We start from the raw sequence: 24,995 nt of genomic DNA, 5'->3' as shown, positions 1-24,995 counted from the left end.
TCCGGAGACTTAAAGCACATATTCTATTTGTACAAGAGACCCATGTGCGGAGGGGGGGACAGATTAAATTTTTTTAAGTTCTGGAAGGAACAACAATATCATTCCAATTCCAATGCTAAAATTAGAGGAGTTTCTATTTTCATAGATCCCTCAATTACATTTGTGCAACAGGATATTATCTCTGATCCGAATGGTAGATTTTATTGGTTAGTGGTTTACTCTTTAATAAAAAGGTAGCTCTGGTTAACGGTTATGCTCCAAACTCGGACTGTCCGGAATTTTATAAATCGTTATTTAATTTGTTCCCAAATTTGAATGAGTCTTCACTAATCTGGGGCGGAGATCTTAATATTTGTTTATCCCCGTTATTGGACTGTTCGGCCCCTATACAGACTGTACCCAATAAATCCGCAACCTTGATTAATTCATTTCTCTCAGATTCGGGGTCGACGGACATTTGGCGGTTTTTACAGCCCCAGGAAAAAGACTTCTCTTTTTTTTTCAAATGTTCATCACTCTTACTCAAGAATTGATTTTTTTTTTTATTGACTCTAGTCTTATTTCTTCAGTAGTTAAATGTGAATATGATTCTATAACCATTTCAGACCATGCTCCACTTAAGCCTTCTATTAAATTATTGGCCAATACTCATAATAATAGACAATGGCGTTTTAATCTGTTGTTGCTTCAGGACTTGGATTTTGTTAACTTTATGAATGAACAGATTGATCATTTTTTTAACAATTAACAGTACAGAGGATATATCCATGAACACCTTTTGGGATACTTATAAAGCTTATACTCGTGGTCAGATCATTTTGTACTCTGCTGTTTTGAGGAAAAGGTTGAAGGAGGAAGAGCTGGTTCTTGTGGACAAGATTAAGGAAATACATAAGAAATATGCTACAGCTCCATCTGAGAAGCTGTATAAACAAAGAACTGAACTTCAAATGGAATACAGTTTATTACTTTCGTCCTGTATTGCAAATCAATTAATGAAGACAAGAAGCGAATTTTATATACATAGTGACAAAGTCGGTAAACTGTTGGCTAACCAGTTGAAGACTAACTCCATTAAATTTCAAATTAATCAGATTTATAATCAAAAAGACCAACTGACGTTTGATCAAGCTGAGATTAATCAATCCTTTTTTGATTTTTATTCCTCTTTATATCAATCAGAATCTCCATGAGACTCTAAACATATGTGTGACTTTTTAGATAACCTAGACTTCCCACGATTTCACACGATATATATTCTATGTTAGAAACAACCTTCACTACTGATGAGATTAAGAATGTTATTTTTTCTATGAACTCGGGGAAAGCTCCTGGCCCTGATGGGTTTACCATGGAATTTTAAAAAAATCTTTTGCACCCTCATTAGTCCCCTGGTTATCCAGGGTTCTGGAGGCCTCATTAAAACTTGGTAAACTACCAGAATCCTTTTATAGAGCATCGAGCTCTTTAATATTAAAGAAGGATAAAGACCCCACTCAATGTGCATCTTATAAATTATTAGCAAACAGACTAGAAAAAGCACTTCCTTATATTATTTCGGAAGACCAATCAGGTTTTATTAAGAATCACTACTCTTTTTATAATATTCGTACACTTTTAAATATTGTCTAAACCCCGTCACAAAACGATCCTGAATGCGTCATTTCCCTAGACGCTGAAAAAGCCATTGACAGGGTCGAATGGCCCTACTTATTCAAGGTGCTTGAAATGTTTTTCAGCCCAAAATTTATATCCTGGATCAAATTGTTATACCATTCTCCCATGGCCTCAGTTCGTACTAACACTCTAAACTCACCTTTTTTTCCTCTTTTTCGAGGTACCAGACAAGGTTGTCCTCTTAGCCCTTTATTATTCGATACAGCATTAGAACCTCTTGCAATTGTTATTTGAGAATCTCCTAACATTATTGGTATAACTCGTGGGTTAAAGTCTCATAAAGTATCACTTTATGCTGATGACTTACTTTTATATATTTCCAATCCTCAAAAATCTATTCCAGCAACTTTAGATTTATTAGCACAATTTAGTCTTTTTTCAGGATATAAATTAAATCTTAATAAGAGTGAACTTTTCCCTATTAATAAGCAAGTTCCCTTATATCAGGACCTGCCATTTAGATCGGTTAATAATCATTTTTCATATTTTGGGATTAAAATTAACTGTAAACATAAGGATTTATTTAAGACTAACTACTTACCCTTAATTGACCACATTACATAACTTTCCTTTAAATAGTCTCCACTTTATTTAACTTTGACTGGTCGTATTAATGCTGTTAAGATGTTTATTCTGCCAAAATTTTTATATATATTTCAGGCATTACCGATTTTTGTTCCAAAATCCTTTTTTGATAAAGTAGGCTCTAAAATCTCTTCATTTATTTGGCAAAATAAAAACCCGAGATTGGGTAGAATACATCCACAGAGAGATGGAGATCTAAGAGAGATGGAGGCTTGGCATTACCTAACTTTAGATTTTACTATTGGGCAATTAATATTCGACACATGAAATATTGGTTACTTGACCAAGATATACTCTCCATTCCTCAGTGGGTAGTATTGGAATTACATTCTGTTCAAGGCTATGCACTTGGCTCTATATTAGGATCTTCTCTTCCTTCCGATTTGAAACGCTATAAGCAGGTTTGCAACCCGATAGTTTAACATACCTTGCGCATCTGGTTTCAATTCCGAAAATTTTTTGATCTTAATCAATTTGTGCTAGCGATTCTTATTATTGGTAATATATTTTTTCTCTCCTCCTCTACGGACCGTGCTTTTCAAATTTGGAAGACTAATGGTATATCACGGTTTTTGGACTTATTTTCAGATGGCTCCCTTATGTCTTTTGAACAGTTATCTAACAAATACAATTTACCAAAGACACAATTTTTTAGATATTTGCAAGTTAGAAATTTCCTAAATACCATACTTTCTTCCTTTCTGGCATTACCCCCTACAAATATTTTAGAACCTATCATTAATCTCAACCCGTGTCAGAAAGGTGTAACGGCTATTATTTATAATACTATCATGAAACTTAGGATAGCTCCATTCGATAAGATTAGGACTGACTGGGAAAAGGAATTGGGCCTTACTATCCCGGTGGATGACTGGGCTCATACTTTATAACTAGTTAATACTTCCTCTATCTGTTCCAAACACTCCTTAATTCAATTTAAAGTTGTCCCTAGAGCACAGGTCTAAAGATAAATTAGCTCGTTTTTACTCTCATATTAACCCTCTTTGTGATAGATGTCATGGGGAGATAGCTTCCTTGACCCACATGTTTTGGTCTTGTCCTACTCTGGAAACTTTTTGGAAAGACATTTTTAATATTATCTCTAAGGTTTTGAATAGTGATATTTCTCCCCATCCTATTACTGCTATGTTTGGATTACCTAAAACTTCTAGTAATTTATCCCCCTCAGCGCGTAGAATGATTGCATTTCTTACTTTAATGGTGAAAAGATGTATTCTACAACATTGGAAGGAGATTAATGTCCCAACTACGCTTTTTTGGTTCTCTCAAATGATACTGTATCTAAGTTTGGAAAAAATCAGAAGTAATCTTTATGATACTTCAGTTAAATTTGAACAGACCTGGAGATCTTTTATTCAATATTTTCATTTAATGTAACTATTTTTTTTTCTCTCTGATCATACAAACACTCCCTTCGTGGATTTTATCTGCTATTAGCAGAGGTCGGGTTTGAGGACATGATTGTTTAATTTGTTCAAGTCTACTATTTACCTAGTTAGCCCATTGCTTTGCTTTGTAGGTTAGTTGCACAGTAGGTTTTTTGGGGGGTTTTTTTTCTGTTTTTTTTTCTCGTTTATCGATATATATGGAAAATTAGTATACAACTATATTACCTTGTTATTTTATAACTAACTTACGCTGTTTGCGTTGCTTTTTTTGTATTAATATTACTTGTATATTTATATCTTAACAATGTATTGGTTGCTATATGTTTTACCTTTTGTGTACTAATTCAATAAAAAGATTTAAAAAGAAACATAGAAAACCTACAGCACAATACAGGCCCTACAGCCCACAAAGCTGTGCCAAACATGTCCTTACCTTAGAACTACCTAGGCTTATCCATAGCCCTCTATTTTTCTAAGCTCCATGTATCCATCCACGAGTCTCTTAAAAGACCCTATCGTTTCTGCCTCTACCACCGCCACCAGCAGCCCATTCCACGCACTCACCACTCTCTGAGTAAAAAACTTACCCCTTACATCTCCTCTGTACCTACTTCCAAACACCTTAAAACTATGCCCTCTCGTGCTAGCCATTTCAGCCCTGGGAAAAAGCCTCTGACTATCCACATGATCAATCCCTCTCATTATCTTGTACACCTCTATCAGGGTCACCTCTCATCCTTCGTCACTCCAAGGAGAAAAGGCCAAGTTCACTCAACCCATTCTCATAAGGCATGCTCACCAATCCAGGCATATCCTTGTAAGTCTCCTCTGCACTCTTTCTATGGTTTACACATCCTTTCTGTAGTGAGGCGACCAGATTTGAGCACAGTACTCCAAGTGGGGTCTGACCTGGGTCCTATATAGCTGTAACATTACCTCTTGGCTCTTAAACTCAATCCCACGATTGATGAAGGCCAATGCTCCGTATGCCTTCTTAACCACAGAGGTGGCTTTTTAGAATAATTCATGGTTGCGCCTACTAGGCGATTCACTATACTGCTCAACAAAAGAGCCCCTGGTATTACAGGAAAGACATTAAGATGGATAGAACATTGGCTGATTGGTAGAAGGCAAAGAGTTGGAATAAAGGGAGCCGTTTCTGATTGGCTGTCAGTGGCTAGTGGTGCTCTGCAGGAGTCAGCATTGGGGTTGCTTCTTTTAATATTGTATGTCAATAATTTGGATCATGGAATTGATGGCTTTGTGGCCCAGTTTGCTAGTGATATGAAGATAGCTGGAGGGCAAGTGGTGTTGTGGAAGGAGGGAGGTTGCAGAAGGACTTAGAGATTAAGAGAACCGGCAAACAAGTGGCAAGTGTCAAGAAGAGAATGATCATGCACTTTGGTAGAAGGAATAAAAGCTTAGAAGATTTTTAAATGGGGAGAAAATTCAAAAATCCATAATGTTAAGAAACTTGGAAGTCGTCGTGCAGGATTCCTTAAAAGTTAATTTGCCAGTTGAGTTGGTGGTGAAGAAAGCAAGTGGAATATTAGCACTCATTTCAAAAGGACTAGAATATAAATCAAGGATGTAATGCTGAGGCTTGAAAGGCAATGGTGAGGCCTCACTTGGAGTACCGTGAGCAGTTTTGGGTCCCTTATTTAAGAAAGGATGTGCTGACATAGGAGTGGGTTCAGAGGAGGTTCAGGAGAATAATTCCAGGAATGGAAGGCTTTTCCTATGGGGATCAATTGATGGCTCTGGGCCCTTACTTGCTGGAATTTCAAAGAATGGGGGGATGGGGGGTGGAAATCTTTTTTCAACCCTTTGAATGTTGAAAGGCCTAGATAGAGTGGATGTAGAGACCACGTTTCCTATGGTGGGGGAGTTTTGAAACAGAGGACACAGCCTCAGAATAGAGGGACGTCCATTTAGAACTGAGATGAGGAATTCGAGGAGAACTGAGATGAGAGGGTATTGGGTATATTTAAGGTGGAAGCTTTAATTGATAGGTTCTTGATTAGAAAGTGTGTGAAAAGTTACCATAAGATGTAGGAACAGAATTATGCCACCTGGTCCATTGAGTCTGCTCCAGCATTTCATCATGACTGATCCATTTCCCTTATAGCCCCAATCTCCTGCTTCCTCCCCATATCCCTTCATGCCCAGACCAATCCAGAATCTATGACTTGGCTTCCATCAAAGCCTTTCACCATTCGATAAGTTTCAATGAGGTCACCCCTCATTTTTCTGAATTCTAGTGAATACAGGTCCAGAGGCATCAGACGCTCTTCATGACAAGTCATTCAATCTTGGAATCATTTTGATGAACCTCCTGTGAATCCTCTCCAGCTTCAGCACATCATTTCCAAGACAAGAGGCCCAAACCTTTTCACAATACTCCACAGTGAGATCTCACCAGTGTTTTATAAAGTTTCAACATTACATCCTTGTTTTAATATTCCAGTTCTCTTGAAATGAATGATAATATCACATTGGCCTTCCTCACCACGGATTGAAACTGAAAATTAACTTTTAGAGAATCCTGCACAAGGACTCCCAAGTCCTTTTGTATCTGAGTTTTTTCCATTTTCTCTCCATTCAGAAAATAGTCAACACTTTCATTTCTTGTACCAAAGTGCATCACCATACATTTTCCAACACTGTATTCCATCTGCCACTTCTTTGTCCATTCTCTTAATCTGTCTAGGTCCTGTAGCCTAGTTACTTCCTCAAAATACCGTGCTACAGTGGTGCTAAAATGTTTGTGAACCCTGTAGAATTATCTCTATTTCTGCATAAATATGACCTAAAATGTGATTAGATCTTCACTTAAATGATAGCCTTTCCATTAAATAGGGGCCATGGACAACTCTGATTTGATGGAGATGGACGTGAAAGCACAGAGGAACATCTGGAAAAATTTCTGAAACGCTCGTTCGCTGCTGTCGTTACTGCGCGGTCAGGAATCTTTCGGAGGGAAGGCCCCAAAATCCCCGGCTTTGCCTGCTGTGGGCGACCGAGATGGAGGTCAAATCGTTCGGATAGAGATGGCGCTCAGTACTCGGTGTCGGAGAGCTGATCAGAGCTTTAAGTTTTCGGATGACTCAGAGTCGGACCGTGGTCGGGCATGGCAGGGAGAGGTTTTCTTCCTTCTCCCGTCTGCGTGAGATGTGGGACATTTGAGAGACTTTGAACTTTTACTGTGCTCATGGACTTCTTCATCAAGTTATGGTATTGTTGCACTGTTGTAACTATATGTTATAATTACGTGGTTTTGTTAGTTTTTTTCAGTCTTGGTCTGTCCTGTGTTTTGTGATATCACACCGGAGGAAATACTGTATCATTTCTTAATGCATGCATTACTAAATAATAATAAAAGAGGACTGCATGTCTTCATAATCTAAATCCTAAAACTAGGTAAGGAGAACTCAATTAAATAAATAACAAAAAATTATACTAGATCATTTATTTATTGAGAAAAATGATCCAATATTACTCTGCCTCTTGTCGCTTCTCCCGTCAAGCTCTGAAGGCGACTCTCTCCGCCATGAGGAGGTACTTGGTGTCCCTATCCCAGACCCTTCCACACCTTCGGGACACTTTCTTCACCACCTGTAATGGTCCTACCCGTTATTTCATCCTCCGTCGGATCCACGCCTGCAATCGCCGTTTTTTTGACTTTGTCATGTTAGGCAAAGATCGCAAGATCCTACATCTACGGACTCCAGAGCCTGCCGGCCCCGACGCCAGCAGGCATGAACTTCAGATTGCGGCCCCTGCCACTGATCTCGGCGGCTCCAACACCTCAGGGCATATTCAAAACCCGGACTCCAGCAACGACCATGGACACCTTCACAGCGATTGCGCAACCACCAACTGCGACGCCAGCCTTGAACTCCAGGCCGGGTCTTTATGTGCTGCTGTTGTGACTCCCGTCTCCCCTTCCCCCACCACCACTCCGCAGCCCTGTCTTCCTCAGATCCCACCGTCAGCTCCTGGGTCCTCAGAGGCTCCATCTTCCTCTCACCCCAACCATCCCCTCTCCACTGACACCCCCAGCCTCCCCCCTCCCCCCTCTGATCCGAGCTGTCATCCGTGCCAGGTCTTTACCATCCCCTCCGACCTTCAACTGTCGGAGGCAGAACGCTCTGTCCTCAGTAAGGGCCTCACCTTTGTCCCCCTTTGCCCACACCTCAGCGAGTTCTGTGTTCGCCATGATGTGGAACTCTTCTTCCGCCGTCTCCGTCTCCAAGCCTACTTCTTCGGCAAGGACTCTTCCACCCCCACTGATGACCCCTTCTCCCGTCTTCAACCCTCCTCTTCTTCATGGACACCCCGCTCTGGTCTTCTGCCTGCTCTGGATCTCTTTATCGCTAACTGCCGACGGGACATCAACCGTCTCGACTTCACCGCACCTTGTCCCCATTCCAACCTCACTCATTCGGAACGCTCTGCTCTCCACTCCCTCCGCACTAATCCTAACCTTATTATTAAACCCGCCGATAAGGGGGGTGCTGTTGTAGTCTGGCGTACTGACCTCTACCTTGCCGAGGCACAGCGACAACTCGCGGATACCTCCTCTTATTTACCCCTCGATCGTGACCCCACTAAGGAGCACCAGGCCATTGTCTCCCACACCATCACCGACTTTATCCGCTCAGGGGATCTCCCAACCACTGCTACCAACCTTATAGTTCCCACACCCCACACTTCCCGTTTCTACCTCCTACCCAAGATCCACAAACCTGCCTGTCCTGGCCGACCTATTGTCTCAGCTTGCTCCTACCCCACCGAACTCATTTCTGCATACCTCGACACTGTTTTATCACCCCTTGTTCAATCCCTTCCGACCTATGTTCGTGACACTTCTCACGCTCTTAAACTTTTCGATGATTTTAAGTTCCCTGGCCCCCACCACTTTATTTTCACCATGGATGTCCAGTCCTTATATACTTCCATCTCCCATCAGGAAGGTCTCGAAGCTCTACGCTTCTTTTTGGATTCCAGACCTAATCAGTTCCCCTCTACCACCACTGGGCTCTGTCTAGCTGAATTAGACCTTACTCTTAATAATTTCTCCTTTGGCTCCTCCCACTTCCTCCAAACTAAAGGTGTAGCTATGGGCACCCGTATGGGTCCTAGCTATGCCTGCCTTTTTGTTGGCTTTGTGGAACAATCTATGTTCCGTGCCTATTCTGGTATCTGTCCCGCACTTTTCCTTCGCTACATCGACGACTGCATTGGCGCTGCTTCCTGCATGCATGCAGAACTTGTTGACTTTATTAACTTTGCCTCCAACTTTCACCCTGCCCTCAGGTTTACCTGGTCCATCTCCGACACCTCCCTCCCCTTTCTAGTTCTTTCTGTCTCTGTCTCTGGAGACAGCTTATCCACTGATGTCTACTATAAGCCTACTGACTCTCACAGCTATCTGGACTATTCCTCTTCTCACCCTGTCTCTTGCAAAAACGCCATCCCCTTCTCGCAATTCCTCTGTCTCCGCCGCATCTGCTCTCAGGATGAGGCTTTTCATTCTAGGACGAGGGAGATGTCTTCCTTTTTTAAAGAAAGGGGCTTCCCTTCCTCCACTATCAACTCTGCTCTTAAACGCATCTCCCCTATTTCACGTACATCTGCTCTCACTCCATCCTCCCGCCACCCCACTAGGAATAGGGTTCCCCTGGTCCTCACCTACCACCCCACCAGCCTCCGGGTCCAACATATTATTCTCCGTAACTTCCGCCACCTCCAATGGGATCCCACCACTCTCTCTGCATTCCGCAGGGATTGCTCCCTACACAACTCCCTTGTCCATTCGTCCCCCCCATCCCTCCCCACTGATGTCCCTCCTGGCACTTATCTGTGTAAGCGGAACAGGTGCTACACATGCCCTTACACTTCCTCCCTTACCACCATTCAGGGCCCCAAACAGTCCTTCCAGGTGAGGCAACACTTCACCTGTGAGTCGACTGGGGTGATATACCGTGTCCAGTGCTCCCGATGTGGCCTTTTATATATTGGCGAGACCCAACGCAGACTGCTTTGCTGAACATCTACGCTCTGTCCGCCATCGACTTCTCTAACTTCCGCTAAGGCCCCACCTCCCCCTCGTACCCCATCTGTTACTTATTTTTATGCACACATTCTTTCTCTCACTCTCTTTTTTCTCCCTCTGTCCCTCTGAATATACCTCTTGCCCATCCTCTGGGTCCCCACCCCCCCCCGCCTTTCTTCCCGGACCTCCTGTCCCATGATCCTCTCGTATCCCCTTTTGCCAATCACCTGTCCAGCTCTTGGCTCTATCCCTCCCCCTCCTGTCTTCTCCTATCATTTTGGATCTCCCCCTCCCCTTCCAACTTTCAAATCCCTTACTCACTCTTCCTTCAGTTAGTCCTGACGAAGGGTCTCGGCCTGAAACGTCGACTGCACCTCTTCCTACAGATGCTGCTTGGCCTGTTGCGTTCACCAGCAACTTTGATGTGTGTTGCTTGAATTTCCAGCATCTGCAGAATTCCTGTTGTTTGCGTCCAATATTACATGTATTTTTGGAAAAAATATGTGAACTTCTAGGATAATGCCTGCTACAAAAGCTATTTGGAGTCAGGTGTTCCAATCAATGAGATAAGATTGGATGTGTGGGCTGCCCAATTAAAAAAGCACACAAAGTCAGGTTACTGACAGAGCCTGCTCTTCTCAAGAAACTTCTATTTATATGCACCATGCGTCAATCAAAACAACTTTCAGAGGACCTTAGAAGAAGAACTGCAGAGATGAATGAAGCTGGTAAAGGCTACAGAAACATTTCTAAAGACCTGAGTGTTCATCAGTCCATAGGAAGAGAAACTGTCTATAAATGGAGAAACCCAGTACTGTTGCTATACTCTCCCTATGAATGGGCATCCTGCAAAGATCACACCAAGAGCACAATGTCCAATGCTGAAGGAGGTGAAAAAGAACCCAAGAGTAACAGCAACAGACCTGCAGAAATCTTTAGAACTTGATAAAGTTTCTGTTCATGTGTCCACTATAAGAAAAAACACTGAACAAGAATGTTGTTTATGGGAGGATACCACAGAAGAAACCACTGCTCCCCAAAACAAACATTGCAGCACGTCTCAAGTTTGCAAAAGACCACCTGGATGTTCTACAATGTTTCTGGGACAATGTTCTGTGGACAGATGAGACAAAAGTTGAACTTACCAGCAGAAATGCACATTGCTATGTTTGAAGGAAAAGGGGCACTGCATATCAACATCAAACTTCATCCCAACTGTGAAGCATGGTGGAAGGAATATAAAAACGCAAACAACAGGAATTCTGCAGATGCTGGAGATTCAAGCAACACACATCAAAGTTGCTGGTGAACGCAGCAGGCCAGGCAGCATCTCTAGGAAGAGGTACAGTCGACGTTTCAAGCCGAGACTCTTCGTCAGGACCAACTGAAGGAAGAGTTAGTAAGAGATTTGAAAGTGGGAGGGGGAGGGGGAGATCCAAAATGATAGGAGAAGACAGGAGGGGGAGGGATGCAGCCAAGAGCTGGACAGGTGATTGGCAAAAGGGGTATGAGAGGATCATGGGACAGGAGGTCCGGGAAGAAAGACAAGTGGGGGGGGACCCAGAGGATGGGCAAGGGGTATAGTCAGAGGGACAGAGGGAGAATAAGGAGAGTGAGAGAAAGAATGTGTGTATAAAAATAAATAAGATGGGGTACGAGGGAGAGGTGGGGCATTAGCAGAAGTTAGAGAAGTCAACGTTCATGCCATCAGCTTGGAGGCTACCCTGACGGAATATAAGGTGTTGTTCCTCCAACCTGACTGTGGCTTCATCTTTACAGTAGAGGAGGCCGTGGATAGACATGTCAGAATGGGAATGGGATATGGAATTAAAATGTGATCCTGCTTTCTCTGGTGGACAGAGCGTAGGTGTTCAGCAAAGCGGTCTCCCAGTCTGCGTTGGGTCTTGCCAATATATAGAAGGCCACATCGGGAGCACTGGATGCAGTATATCACCCCAGCCGACTCACAGGTGAAGTGTCGCCTCGCCTGGAAGGACTGTCTGGGGCTCTGAATGGTGGTAAGGGAGGAAGTGTAAGGGCATGTGTAGCACTTGTTCTGCTTACAAGGATAAGTGCCAGGAGGGAGATCAGGATGGGGGGGAGGAATGGACAAGGGAGTCACGTAGGGAGCGATCCCTGCGGAAAGCAGAAAGTTGGGGGAGAGGGAAAGATGTGCTTAGTGGTGGGATCCTGTTGGAGGTGGCGGACGTTACGGAGAATAATATGTTGGACCCGGAGGCTGGTGGGGTGGTAGGTGAGGACCAGGGGAACCCTATTCCTAGTGGGGTGGCGGGAGGATGGAGTGAGAGCAGATGTGCGTGAGATGGGGGAGATGCGTTTGAGAGCAGAGTTGATGGTGGAGGAAGGGAAGCCCCTTTCTGTAAAAAAGGAGGACATCTCCCTCGTCCTGGAATGAAAATCATGGGTTTGGGGCTGCTTTGCTGCTTCAGGGCTTGCGCAGCCTGCAATCATTGAGGGAACAATTAATTCAAAATTATATCAAGACATTATGACAAGAGAATGTCAGGGTAGCAGTCCATCACCTGAAGCTTAATAAAAGTTGGATAATGCAACAAGACAATGATCCAAAAGACAAGAGTATATCAACAACAGAATTGTTTAAAAAGAAGAAAATCCTTGTTTTGGAATAGTCAAGTCAAAGTCCTGACCAAAAGCCTGTAAAAATATCGTGGAAGGACCTGAAGCAAGGAATCCCACCAACATCCAGGGTTGAAGCAGGTTTGTACAGAGGAATGGCCTAAAATTCCTCCAAGCCGATGTGCAGGACTGATTAGCGGTTACCTGAAATGTTTGGTTGAAGTTATTGCCGTACAGGAGGCAGGGGTGGGGTGGGGGGTCCACACCAGTTACTGAAAGCAGAAGTTCACATACTTTTTCTAACAAATACATGTAATATTGAAGTTGCCGGTGAACACAGCAGGCCAGGCGGTATCTCTAGGAAGAGGTACAGTTGACGTTTCGGGCTGAGCTTGGCCCGAAACGTCGACTGTATCGCTTCCTAGAGATGCCGCCTGGCCTGCTGCGTTCACCAGCAACTTTGATGTCTGTTGCTTGAATTCCCAGCATCTGTAGATTTCCTCGTGTTTACATGTAATATTAGATCATTTTTCTCAATAAATAAACAAACAAGTATAATACTTTTTGTGTTATTTATTTTATTAGGTTCTATTTATCTACTGTTAGGACTTGCGTAAAGATCTGATCACATTTTAGGTCATATTTATGCAGAAAGAGAAATTTCACAGGGTTCACAAACTTTCCAGCACTCCTGTACTACACATAGTCTGTAAGCTTTGCAACAAAACCATCAATTCCGTCATCCAAATCATAGACATACAATGTAAAAAAATCGGTCCCAACACAGACCCCTGTGGAACACCACTTGTCACTGACAGACAGTCAGAATAGGCTCTCTTTATTCTCACTATTTCCCTCCTGCCAATCAGCCACTGCTTTATCCATGCTAGAATTTTTCCATGGGTTATGGGGAGAAGGCAAGAAAATGGGGTTGAGAGGGAAATGTTGAAATAGTAGAGCAAACTCTCTAAGCCAAATGGTCTAATTCTACTCCTATGTCTTATGATCTAACATGTCAGAGGATCTACTCCCTACATACATATGCAACTTTGAAGGTGGCATGCCAGCAGCTTTTCATTGTTAGGAGTTTGAAGTATCAGCATTACCAGAGCCAAAAAGCAAACTATCAGAGAAAATAAAACATGGGAAATGTCATGTTTCTGTGCCAAATATCAAACTTTTAACATAGTAAGAGGACCACTGCATGTCATATGATACTCGAAACTTCTGTCAGATTATCAATGTTAACTTATAAGTATGACTTACGGTTGTTTTTTGATGTGTAATTATATTATAGCTTAGGTAGTAGGCAATATACCATCTTTTTTATAAATACAGCTCTGTGGTGATAAAAGTTCTGATTAACCTTTCTATATATCGTAAGGTTGGCCTGGAGTTGGGTAGTGGGAGGGTGGGGTGGTAACTAACTTTATACGATTCTACTATGGGTGCTTCTCCTTAACTGTTATGAACTGTACATTTGATATGTTTGTTTTACACTGTATAAACCTCTTTTGTTTACTGTTTTTTTGTTGTTGCATTGTAGAAACATAAAAAAATTAAAAACTAATAAGTACCAATTATAGAAAATTTTTAACATGTAGTGTTTTAAACAACACTTCAATAGTGCAGTATAGATTTATATAAAAAGAATTATAATATGTAGTTAAATGAAATCATGGCAAATAATCAATGATAATCCCTTTAATCACCATTTAATTGTAAATGCAAATTACCTGGTGCTCTGCAGTCACAACACACATCATTTCCGGTCATCCGCTGCACCTCTAAAATAATTGCTTTTGTTAATTCCTGGACAATGTTATTTTCTCCTGCATTATGATCCCCCTTGAAAGCATTGTTCAAAGCCTCTTCTTTACTGTTCTGCAAAACGGAAATCCAGCTACAAAATTGAAGGAAAGATACAAGAAATGCAAATGAAAAAATGCTTGCAGAAAAACTGTTAAACCTAATGCACAAAAAAGTTTGCACAAGTTTGAAGGTATTTATTATTTCTTTTAAACAGTTTTTAACTCTTACCCTTCTGGCTGGATGTATGCACCATTTATTAATCATTCTCTGGTATTTTGAATGTACTTTGTAATATTATTTTATTGAACAAATGCTACTTTGATGGCCAAACAAACTAATCCATAAAGGGATTTAAGGAATTGGTGACAAGTTGGAAGAACTGCACTAATATAATGTCTACTCACACATAGCATGAGGGTTGATGAGCCCAGTAAATTTGTGCAATTGTTAGACACAATAGTGGTTTAATGCTGATCAAGTAATCTTAATGCAAAGATTCAAGATGCAGAAACACAAGTACAAATGAAATGAATTTAAAAAACTGCAACAAGAACTCACAATTAGCAATGAAGACTATAAAACTTCTGGAATGTGATTTTAAAGAAAATAGTCTTGTTCACTGGCACTTGTTCAGTCATGTAGCCTCATGTCAAATATAGGTAAAAGAACCTGCTACATATTAAGTGTTTTCCTACTGCTGATGTTCAACATCAATTGCTAACCATCCGCAGTAGGAAGACACTTAATATGAAACAGAGAATGACTCATGGGGAAATCCTGCAGATTCTCAACAATTCTCCAACTGGATATGCAACTGTGCACAAAACAAACAAAAAGAGTACGCACTTCAATTTGCGGTAATGACGTATGACCTCTACCCTCAGTCATATTATTTGATACCACTACCATATTAAATGACAGATTTAGTCATTTCCTAACTTAAACCAGGCATCCTATAAAGGCAGTTTGGACAACTAAAGGAGGGCAAAATTCTATGCTAAAGAGTAATTAGCTGGCAAATCTAAGACAGAATGCTCACATGGTGAAGCTATAATACAGACCTAACAAGCATACTAAAAAGCAACAGCAGTATGCTAAAGACAAAACCAAGAAATCCCTCAATCTAAGCAATCAAATCAAAGCTCCACAACCCAGGCACATGTCAGAAACTACATACCTTAGAAGATACATAGATTTTCTCAGTGATAGTGGTACCAAGCACAAGCTGGGCTATTTGCAATAAATAAAGTCTTGTTAGAAGCATTGTTTGGGTGATCCAAACAGATCTTCTCCTGAAGGTCCATGTTTTAGATGCAAGATATAACCAATTTTACTCACATCACAAAATATCAAGAGATAGCTAAATTGTCTGGCCCTTTCAACATCTGACACGAAGCACAAATCAACCAGATCATACCTACTCAAAATAGGACAAATCAAAACAAACCAATCACGATTCCAGTGTCTGCTCAATCATCACTAAGCAATGGAAGGTGTCATCAACAATCACTGACACCTCAATTGATAATCACTGAACATTAGTCATTTTACCAGTGCATTATTTTCATTTAGCTGGACTACATTGCTTCAGATACTATTACTGCCTTAGTCCAAGCGTGTCCACAATTTCAGAGGGGAGCAATGCTGTTTGCCTTTAACATTAAGGCAGCATCTCACCAAATGTGCAATCAAAGAATCCTAGCAAAGTTGAATCCAGTGAAAATTTCTGAGACAAAATCTATGCATTAGATAAGACAATCTCTAGAATACAGTGAAGACAGCGGTGCTTGTTGAAGCCTCGCCTGCTGAGTTCCTCTAGCATTTTATGTGTTAGGATGCTTGTTGAAGGTTTATCATTTCACCCTAGGTAAATACTGCAGGAATTTCTCAGAACAGTGATTAACCCCTAACCAATATTACTCCATCAATGGCCATTCTTCTATCACAAGATCAGAGGTGGAAATATTCACTAATGACTGCAAGTTGGTCTTTCACAGAATCTTGGTAAATGACACTGATTTTGATGGTAAATGTTAACTGTTCTGATGTTAACCATCATCATTTAGATGGAAACTAGTTAATGATTTCCATGCACATGCTGTCAAAACATGTCACTCACAAACTTGCTAAGCTAAATTTGTTAGTATAGTCTCATGCTCAGGCAAAGCTCAGATGATTCTTGGATCAACATACACAAAATGCTGGAGTAACTCAGCAGGCCAGGCAGCATCTATGGAAGAGTAAACAGTCGACGTTTCGAGCCAAGACCCTTAATCTAGACTGGAAAAAAAGATGAGCAAGCAGAGCAAGAAGGCGGGGGGAGAGAAGGAAGAAATACAAAGTAGTAGGTGATAGGTGAAACTGGGAAAGGGAGGAGCGAAGTTAAGAGCTGGGATGTCGATTGGTGAGATTAAGGGCTGGGGAAGGGTGAAACTGATAGGAGAGGATAGAAGGAATGGAAGAAAGGGAAGGGGAGGGAGGTGATGGGTAGGTAAGGAGATAACGTAAGGGGGAAAAATGGGAATGGGGAATGGTGAAGGGGGGCCATCAACCGAAGTTCGAGAAAGTGATGTTCATGCCATCAGGTTGAAGGCTACCCATATGGAACATAAGTTGTTGCTCCTTCAACCTGAATGTGGCTTCATTATGGCAGTAGAGAAGGCCATGGACTGACATGTCAGAATGGGAACGGGGAGCAGAATTACTGCTGCGATGAGGCCACACTCTGGTTGGAAGAGCAACGTAGTCCATCTGGGTAGCCTCTAACCCGATGGCATGAACATCGATTTCTCGAATCTCGGGTAATGCCACCCACCTTCACCATTCTCCATTCCCATTTCTCTCACTCACCTTATCTCATCCCTCTGGTGCTTCTCCCCCTTCCCTTTGTTCTGTGACCTTCTGTCCTCTCCTATCAGATTCCTTCTTCCCCAGCCCTTAATCTCGCCAATCGACTTCCCAGCTCTTTACTTCACCCGTCTCCTCCCCCGGTTTCACCTATCACCTATTAACTTATATGTCTTCCACTCTCCCCCAACCAACCTTCTTAGTCTGACTTCTCGTCTTTTTTCTCTAGTCCTGAAGCGTCGACTATTTACCCTTTTCCATAGATGCTGCCAGGCCTTCTGAGTTCCTTCAGTATTTTGTGTGTGTTGCTTGGATTTCCAGCATCTGCAGATTTTCTCCTGTTGATGATTCTTGAATTTTGAGTTAAGTTAGATGTAGCAGAGCATCAGAGACCCCACTAATATCAATGAACATTGTAAGGCTGCGGACTGATCATGGCTTAACTATATTTAACTAATACATTGGTGGCTATCCCTTCCGTCATAAAATCAGGAATTATAGATATTTGCCAGGAATGTTATGTTCCACTCAAGGCTACTGAGTTGTTTGTAAATGTCAGTTATTCTAAAATAGAAGGGAAAGGTAATCACACAATAATTTATCTTGCATTTTAGTTCAATATCTTCAATCTTTTATGATTTTCAGGTAAACTTTTAAAGAAAAACTCCAAACCAATCTGTACCAAATATCAAAATAAATTACCAATGTTCCCTCTAGTTTGTAATGACCAGTGTATGCAAAAAGCTTCTGCTGTGTAATTTTTTGCCCAATGACAACAACATATTGAATAATTTCTTCAATAAAATCAGTATAACCAAGCCAGTTCTAAAATCTCCAGACAAACAATACCAAACTCCATGTTGTCAACACCGCATCAGAAACTGGAAAAGGAAATGCAACTACGTATGATCATGAAATATACTTAACATGCCAACGAGATAGAGGGTGACCACCTTTTTTGCACAGTTTAAATACTTTTGCACACACATGCACATACCTTAGAGGGAACATTGCTTGCAACCAGTCAAGAGGTTTGGGCTCTGCCAGCTCGTAAAGCTTTCATGATTTTTACAGGTCTTCCTCCCACCCACAGCCAGTTGAGAAACCACCAACATTCAAACTATGCTGCTGCAGTCCAGGACTTTTGGGCAGCAAGAAAAGCCATCAAATTTGGGTCTGGTGGGGAAGCTTGAACAGCAGTTCCAGACTGGGACCGGATCCACAAGTCTGAATCATTAACATCCTCAGTACCTGAAGCAGCAAATAACATTTGGTCCAGACAAGTTTTAGATTATGATTTCTCAAGTGAGTGATTTTTTTGATATTCAATGGAATTACCATTGACAAATTGAACCATGAACAGGATCAGAAACAGTGTCCATTACACAAATTCCAAGAGTAGGCTAGAAGCTATGCATCCCATTAGAAGTGGCTCATATAACCTCTCCCCCAAGTCATTCCAATATCTACCAAGCATATATCCATTAGCCTAGATTAATCAGCTCCAAAAACATTCAAGAAGCTCAACTCCATTCTTGATAAACAGCCCTTGATTGGTACCCTGTCCACTCCTTACACTTGTGACACACAGTGGTGTCAGCACGTACTATCTACAAGATGCACCCCAACAACTCACTTAGGTTTCTTTGACAGGAACCCCCAAATTCACGATCTTTAATACCTAGAATAAGAGCAACAGACATGTAGGAACATTACCACATATCATGCACTAACTCAAAAATGGAAATAATTAGCCAATCATTCATCATCAATGGCATAAAATCCTGCAATTTTTAACTTAATGCATCTTAGGGATATTTAATTACATTTACTATTGGAATTCTTTACCAAATGCACTGCAGCAATTCAAGAAGCCAATTCACAGCCTTCTTCCCAGAAATAATGCTCAATGGGCAATAACTGCAGGTTTTCTTAGTAATGCACACATCCCATGGATAAATAACTTTTAAGAAATTGACATCCTAAAGAAGTGTACAACAGATGAATGTTAACTGACATGAATTCCAATCACAGTAATACAACAAGGTCTTTGACATGATAGCAATGATTTAGGTTATACTTGCCATCAGTTTTTACAGTAATTTTAAGTGTCAATGCACAAGCATTATGAAATAATGGTTTGATTGAACTGTATTATAAAATGCAGCTATATTCTAACTCAGATGTAATTTGCCATGAAACACAAATTCTTGGTTGTGCATTCTGTCTTAAAATCTCTAAAATATTTGGAAATTAGTGAAGATAATTGCATAACCCTCATTATTTACAAGGGAAATGGACAAAGACTTATTATGAATACCAAAAATGAAACATGGATATCTCTTATTTTGTTGGACGATCACACAAAAGGCTGCAATGACATACATGATCAATACTTTCAAAGATACAACTTCTTTGTAGGTCTTAGTTTATGGGCTTCTACCTGCAAGTTTCTAATGATCAAAACAAGTGTCATTTATGTTTGAGTTAATGCAGGGTTATAGGGAGGAGACTGACTAGCTTTTAACTTTTTTCACCAACTGCAGCAGCTGATAGACTGAAGCACCAAACAGTAAAATTTTCAGCACAACGACTCACACTTCTGATCCCAAATTTGGCAGCAAAGCTATTGTTGACCCCCACTGTTCCTGACCCTCGATCCAGTTGAATACCCAGCCCACACACCCAATATATGTCAGTACTAGATATATATTAACATAGCTGCTGCTTTAATTTACCTATTGAAAACAAATAGTTACAAGTCTTGGGAAGACATATACATGAAAATACCAAGATAAATGTAATTTTACCTATTTTGTGAAGAATAAACTTGAAATCCAACAAATAAAAACATACAGTCCAAGGTCCAAATCTCAGATCCAGCACAAGAGATCAAATGAGATTGTGGCTCAGGCAAGTTGTTTTTTTTAAGTTTGTAGAGATGGTGTTGGGAATGGTGGTGGCGGTGGCGGTGGCAGGGGCTGGAGGAGGAGTTAGAGGTCAGGTTACGATTAAGAGACATGAGGAAGTTAGAAGTCAGTTTACAGTCAGCGAAGTGGACATGGTGACAAAAGATGTTCAGAGTCTAGGCCTTTGCTCCACATTCGAAGTCTAGCGATATGGACTGGTGGTGTACGTCCATAGATATTGGGCTGGTCAGTTAGTGAGCCCAGAGTCCGAGTCTGGAGTTTGGGGTCCTGTGATCGGCTAATGTGAGGTTAATACCAAAGATCAAAGCCTGAAGATTGATTTAAAATCTGATAGTTGAAGCCAAATAGCCAAAGCCTGGAGATTTGACTGTGGTATAGATATGCAGGAGGGAGGAAAGGGACTTGCTTTTGGTGTTGTTGTTCCGTTGTTTGCCATGTTCTGTATGTTCTGCTGAGGATTATGGGCATACAATGTGGCACCAATGTGCGCTGATACCTATGGTCTGCCCCCATCACCGCTGTCTGCTTCCATGTCTATGTAATAAAAAAAACTGAATCTGATTCAATCATGGTAAGCAGGATTTCCTAAACACTACAGCAGAGGCCTCTGGACAAAAATGCAATGCTTTAACCAGTTAAATACTGCTGGCCTTGCAAGTACACGGTTCCACAGATAGAAAGTTAGAAAATAACAATGACTTAATGTAGAGAGAAGTACAATTTCTATAATTTCCTACATGGAGCTTAGAAAAATAGAGGGCTATGAGCTAGGAAAATTCTAGGCAGTTTCCAGGTTAGGTTACATGGTCGGCACAACAGTGGGGGCCAAAGGGCCTGTAATGTCCTGTAGATTTGTATGTTCTATGTTCCTACATTTCTCCTCAGTTTCACGTTGTTCACATTATATGCCGAGGCAAAAGTACTTGTGCATAAACACAGAAGACCATCCAATAGCAACAATGAATTGAATGAAGTCAATCCCAAAACTACAAATGAACATTCCCAGCATTTTCAATTCTGGGATGATTTAATGTGTCCCATGGTGAACAACACAAATACAGATTTGAATGTGTTAGTTTATGTGAAAGGCCTTCTATTCAACTCATTCAAGTCATAAGAACTTTCATGTTTTTAAATTTCATTAGTAACTCACAGCTTCACAATATAGTAACAAATTTTAAATTCTTTATCAAAGATTCAAAGTACATTTATTATCAAAGCATGCAAACAGAATACAACCCTGAGATTTATCTTCCCCACAGTCATGAAACAAACAAAACCAAAGAAAATCATAGAACCCATACAAATAAAAACATCAACACCCCTCCCAATGCACAAAAAAACGAATTATGCAAACAGCAACAAAAAAATTGAAAAACACAGAATATTAAACACAAAATCAAAAGATTCCAGGCATATTCAGTTCAGCTCAGTTCATTACCACTCTGATGAAAATAACAACAAAAATAGAGCAATCAGAAACACATCATAACATGAACTACAGACTTCAATCTACAAACTGCATCAATTAAACCTTGCTGAAGACCAAGAAATCGGATAGGCAGGTGATAGAGAAGGGATGCACTCAGACCGATGGCTTGAGTTGTGTCAATTTTAATGCAAGAAGCATCATGAACAAAGCGGATGAGCTTACAGCGTGGATCAGTACTTGGAGCTATGATGTTGTGGCCATTACAGAGACTTGGATGGCTCAGGGGCAGGAATAGTTACCTAGAGGTCCAGGCTTTAGATGTTTCAGAATGACAGGAAGGGAGGCAAATGAGGTGGGGGCGTGGCACTGCTGATCAGAGATAGTGTCACGGCTGCAGAAAAGGAGAAAGTCATGGAGGGGTTGTCTACGGAGTCTCTGTGGGTGGAAGTTAGGAATAGGAAGGGGTCAATAACCCTACTGGGTGTTTTTTTTATAGACCACCCAATAGTAACAGGGACATTGAGAAGCAGATAGGGAGGCAGATTCTGGAAAGGTGTAATAACAACATGGTTGTCGTGGGAGATCTTAATTTCCCATATATTGATTGGCATCTCTTTAAAGCAAGGCATTTAGATGGGGTGGAGTTTGTTAGGTGTGAATATGTAGATAAGCCTACAAGAGAAGAGGCTGTACTTGATCTGGTATTGGGAAATGAACCTGGTCAGGTGTCAAGTCCCTCAGTGGGAGATCACTTTGGAGATGGTGATTGCAATTCTATCTCCTTTACCATAGCATTGGAGAGGGATAGGAACAGACGAGTTAGGAAAGTGTTTAATTGACGTAAGGGGAAATATGAAGCTATCAGGCAGGAACTTGGAAGCATAAATTGGGATCAAATGTTCTCAGGCAAATGTATGGTAGAAATATGCCAAATGTTCGGTAGAAATATGCCAAATGTTCAAGGGATATTTGTGTGGTGTTCTGCATAGGTACGTTCCAATGAGACATGGAAAGGATGGTAGGGTACAGAAACCGTGGTGTACAAGGGCTGTTGAAAATCTAGTCAAGAAGAAAAGCTTACGAAAGGTTGAAAAAACTAGGTAATGATAGAGATCTAGAGATTATAAGGCTAGCAGGAAGGAGTTTAAGAATGAAATTAGGAGAGCCAGGCGGGGTCATGAGAAGGCCTTGGCAAGAAGGATTAAAGAAAACCCCAAGGCATTCTACAAGTATGTGAAGAGCAAGAGGATAAGACATGACGGAATACGACCAACCAAATGTGACAGTGGAAAAGTGTGCATGGAACTGGAGATAGCAGAGGTACTTAATGAATATTTTGCTTCAGTATTCACTACGGAAAAGGATCTTGGTGATTGTAGGGATGGCTTACAGCGGATTGAAAAGCTTGAACATATAGACATTAAGAAAGAGGATGTGCTGGAGCTTTTGGAAAGCATCAAGTTGGATAAGTCTCCGGGACCAGACGAGATGTACCCCTATAGGAAAAGAGGGAAGAGATTGCTGAGCCACTGGCAATGATCTCTGCATCACTAATGGGGACAGGAGAGGTTCCAGAGGATTGGAGAGTAGCAGATATTGTTCTCTTATTCAAGAAGGGGAGCAGAGATAGTCCAGGAAACCAGTGAGTCTTACTTCAGTGGTTGGTAAGTTGATGGAAAAGATGCTGAGAGGCAAGATTTATGAACATTTGGAGAGGCATAATATGATTAGGAATCATCAGCATGGCTTTGTCAAAGCAGGTTGTGCCTTACAAGCCTGATTGAATTTCTTGAGGATGTGACTAAACACGTTGATGAAGGTAGAGCAGTAGATGTAGTGTATATGGATTTCAGCAAGGCACTTGATAAGGTACCCCATGTAAGGCTGATTGAGAAAGTAAGGAGGCATGGGATCCAAGGGGACATTGCTTTGTGGATCCAGAACTGGTTTGCCCACAGAAAGCAAAGAGTGGTTGTAGACGGGTCATATTCTGCATGGAGGTCAGTGACCAGTGGTGAGCCTCAGGCATCTGTTCTGGGACCCCTTCTCTTCGTGATTTTTATAAATTACTTGAATGAGGAAGTGGAGGGATGGGATAGTAAATTTGCTGATGGCACAAAGGTTGCAGGTATTGGGGGTATTGTGGATAGAGTGGATGGCTGTCAGAGGTTACAGCTGGACATCGATAGGATGCAAAACCGGGCTGAGAAGTGGCAGATGGAGTTCAACCCAGATAAGTGTGAGGTGGTTCATTTTGGTAGGTCACATATGATGGCAGAATATAGTATTAATGGTAAGACTCTTGGCAGTATGGAGGATCAGAGGGATCTTGGGGTCTGAGTCCATAGCACACTCAAAACTGCTGCGCAGGTTGACTCTGTGGTTAAGAAGGCATACGGTGCATTGGCCTTCATCAACTGTGGGATTGAGTTTAAGAGCCGAGAAGTAATGTTACAGCTATATAGGACCCTGGTCAGACCACACTTGGAGTACTGTGCTCAGTTCCAGTTCAACACACTACAGGACAGGTGTGGAAACTATAGAAAGGGTGCAGAGGAGATTTACAAGGATGTTGCCTGGATTGGGGAGCATGCCTTATGAAAATCGGTTGAGGGAACTCGGCCTTTTTTCCTTGGAGTGGCGGAGGATGTGAGGTGACCTGATTGAGGTATATAAGATGATGTTAGATATAGGTCGTGTGGATAGTCAGAGGCTTTTCCCCAGGGCTGAAATGGCTAACACGAGAGGGCACAGTATTAAGGTGCTTGGAAGTAGGTACAGTGGAGGTGTCAGGGGTACACTTTTACGCAGAGAGTGCTGAGTGCGTGGAATGGGCTGCCAGCGACGGTGGTGGATGGTGGATACAATAGGGTCCTTTAAGAGACTCCTGGATAGGTACATGGAGCTCAGAAAAATACAGGGCTATGGCTACCCCTAGGTAATTTCTAAAGTAAGTACACATTTGGCACAGCAGTGTGGGCTGACGGGCCTGTATTGTGCTGCAGGTTTTCTATGTTTCTACGCAAACAACAGGAATTCTGCAGATGCTGGAAATTCAAGCAACACACATCAAAGTTGCTGGTGAACGCAGCAGGCCAGGCAGCATCTCTAGGAAGAGGTACAGTCGACGTTTCAGGCCGAGACCCTTCGTCAGGACTAACTGAAGGAAGAGTGAGTAAGGGATTTGGAAGTTGGAAGGGGAGGGGGAGATCCAAAATGATAGGAGAAGACAGGAGGGGGAGGGATGGAGCCAAGAGCTGGACAGGTGATTGGCAAAAGGGGATACGAGAGGATCATGGGACAATTAAACCCGCCGATAAGGGGGGTGCTGTTGTAATCTGGCGTACTGACCTCTACCTTGCCGAGGCACAGCGACAACTCGCGGATACCTCCTCTTATTTACCCCTCGATCGTGACCCCACTAAGGAGCACCAGGCCATTGTCTCCCACACCATCACCGACTTTATCCGCTCAGGGGATCTCCCAACCACTGCTACCAACCTTATAGTTCCCACATCCCGCACTTCCCGTTTCTACCTCCTACCCAAGATCCACAAACCTGCCTGTCCTGGCCGACCTATTGTCTCAGCTTGCTCCTGCCCCACCGAACTCATTTCTGCATACCTCGACACTGTTTTATCCCCCCT

General features: G+C 41.8%; 1 protein-coding gene across 1 annotated transcript in view; it reads right to left on the bottom strand.

Moving 5' to 3' along the window:
* The window catches only part of LOC140193965 (arf-GAP with SH3 domain, ANK repeat and PH domain-containing protein 2-like), a 268,459-nt gene that overhangs the window by 63,129 nt on the left and 180,335 nt on the right, over positions 1 to 24,995 (bottom strand). Inside the window, exon 14 of the mRNA XM_072251199.1 lies at positions 14,064 to 14,230. Coding sequence (XP_072107300.1) covers positions 14,064 to 14,230 — 167 coding nt within the window. The remainder of the gene's footprint in view (positions 1 to 14,063; positions 14,231 to 24,995) is intronic.

Source organism: Mobula birostris, chromosome 2 (assembly GCF_030028105.1).
Source record: "Mobula birostris isolate sMobBir1 chromosome 2, sMobBir1.hap1, whole genome shotgun sequence".
Classification (NCBI taxonomy): domain Eukaryota; kingdom Metazoa; phylum Chordata; class Chondrichthyes; order Myliobatiformes; family Myliobatidae; genus Mobula; species Mobula birostris.
This window is presented reverse-complemented; position numbering and strand designations above follow the sequence as displayed.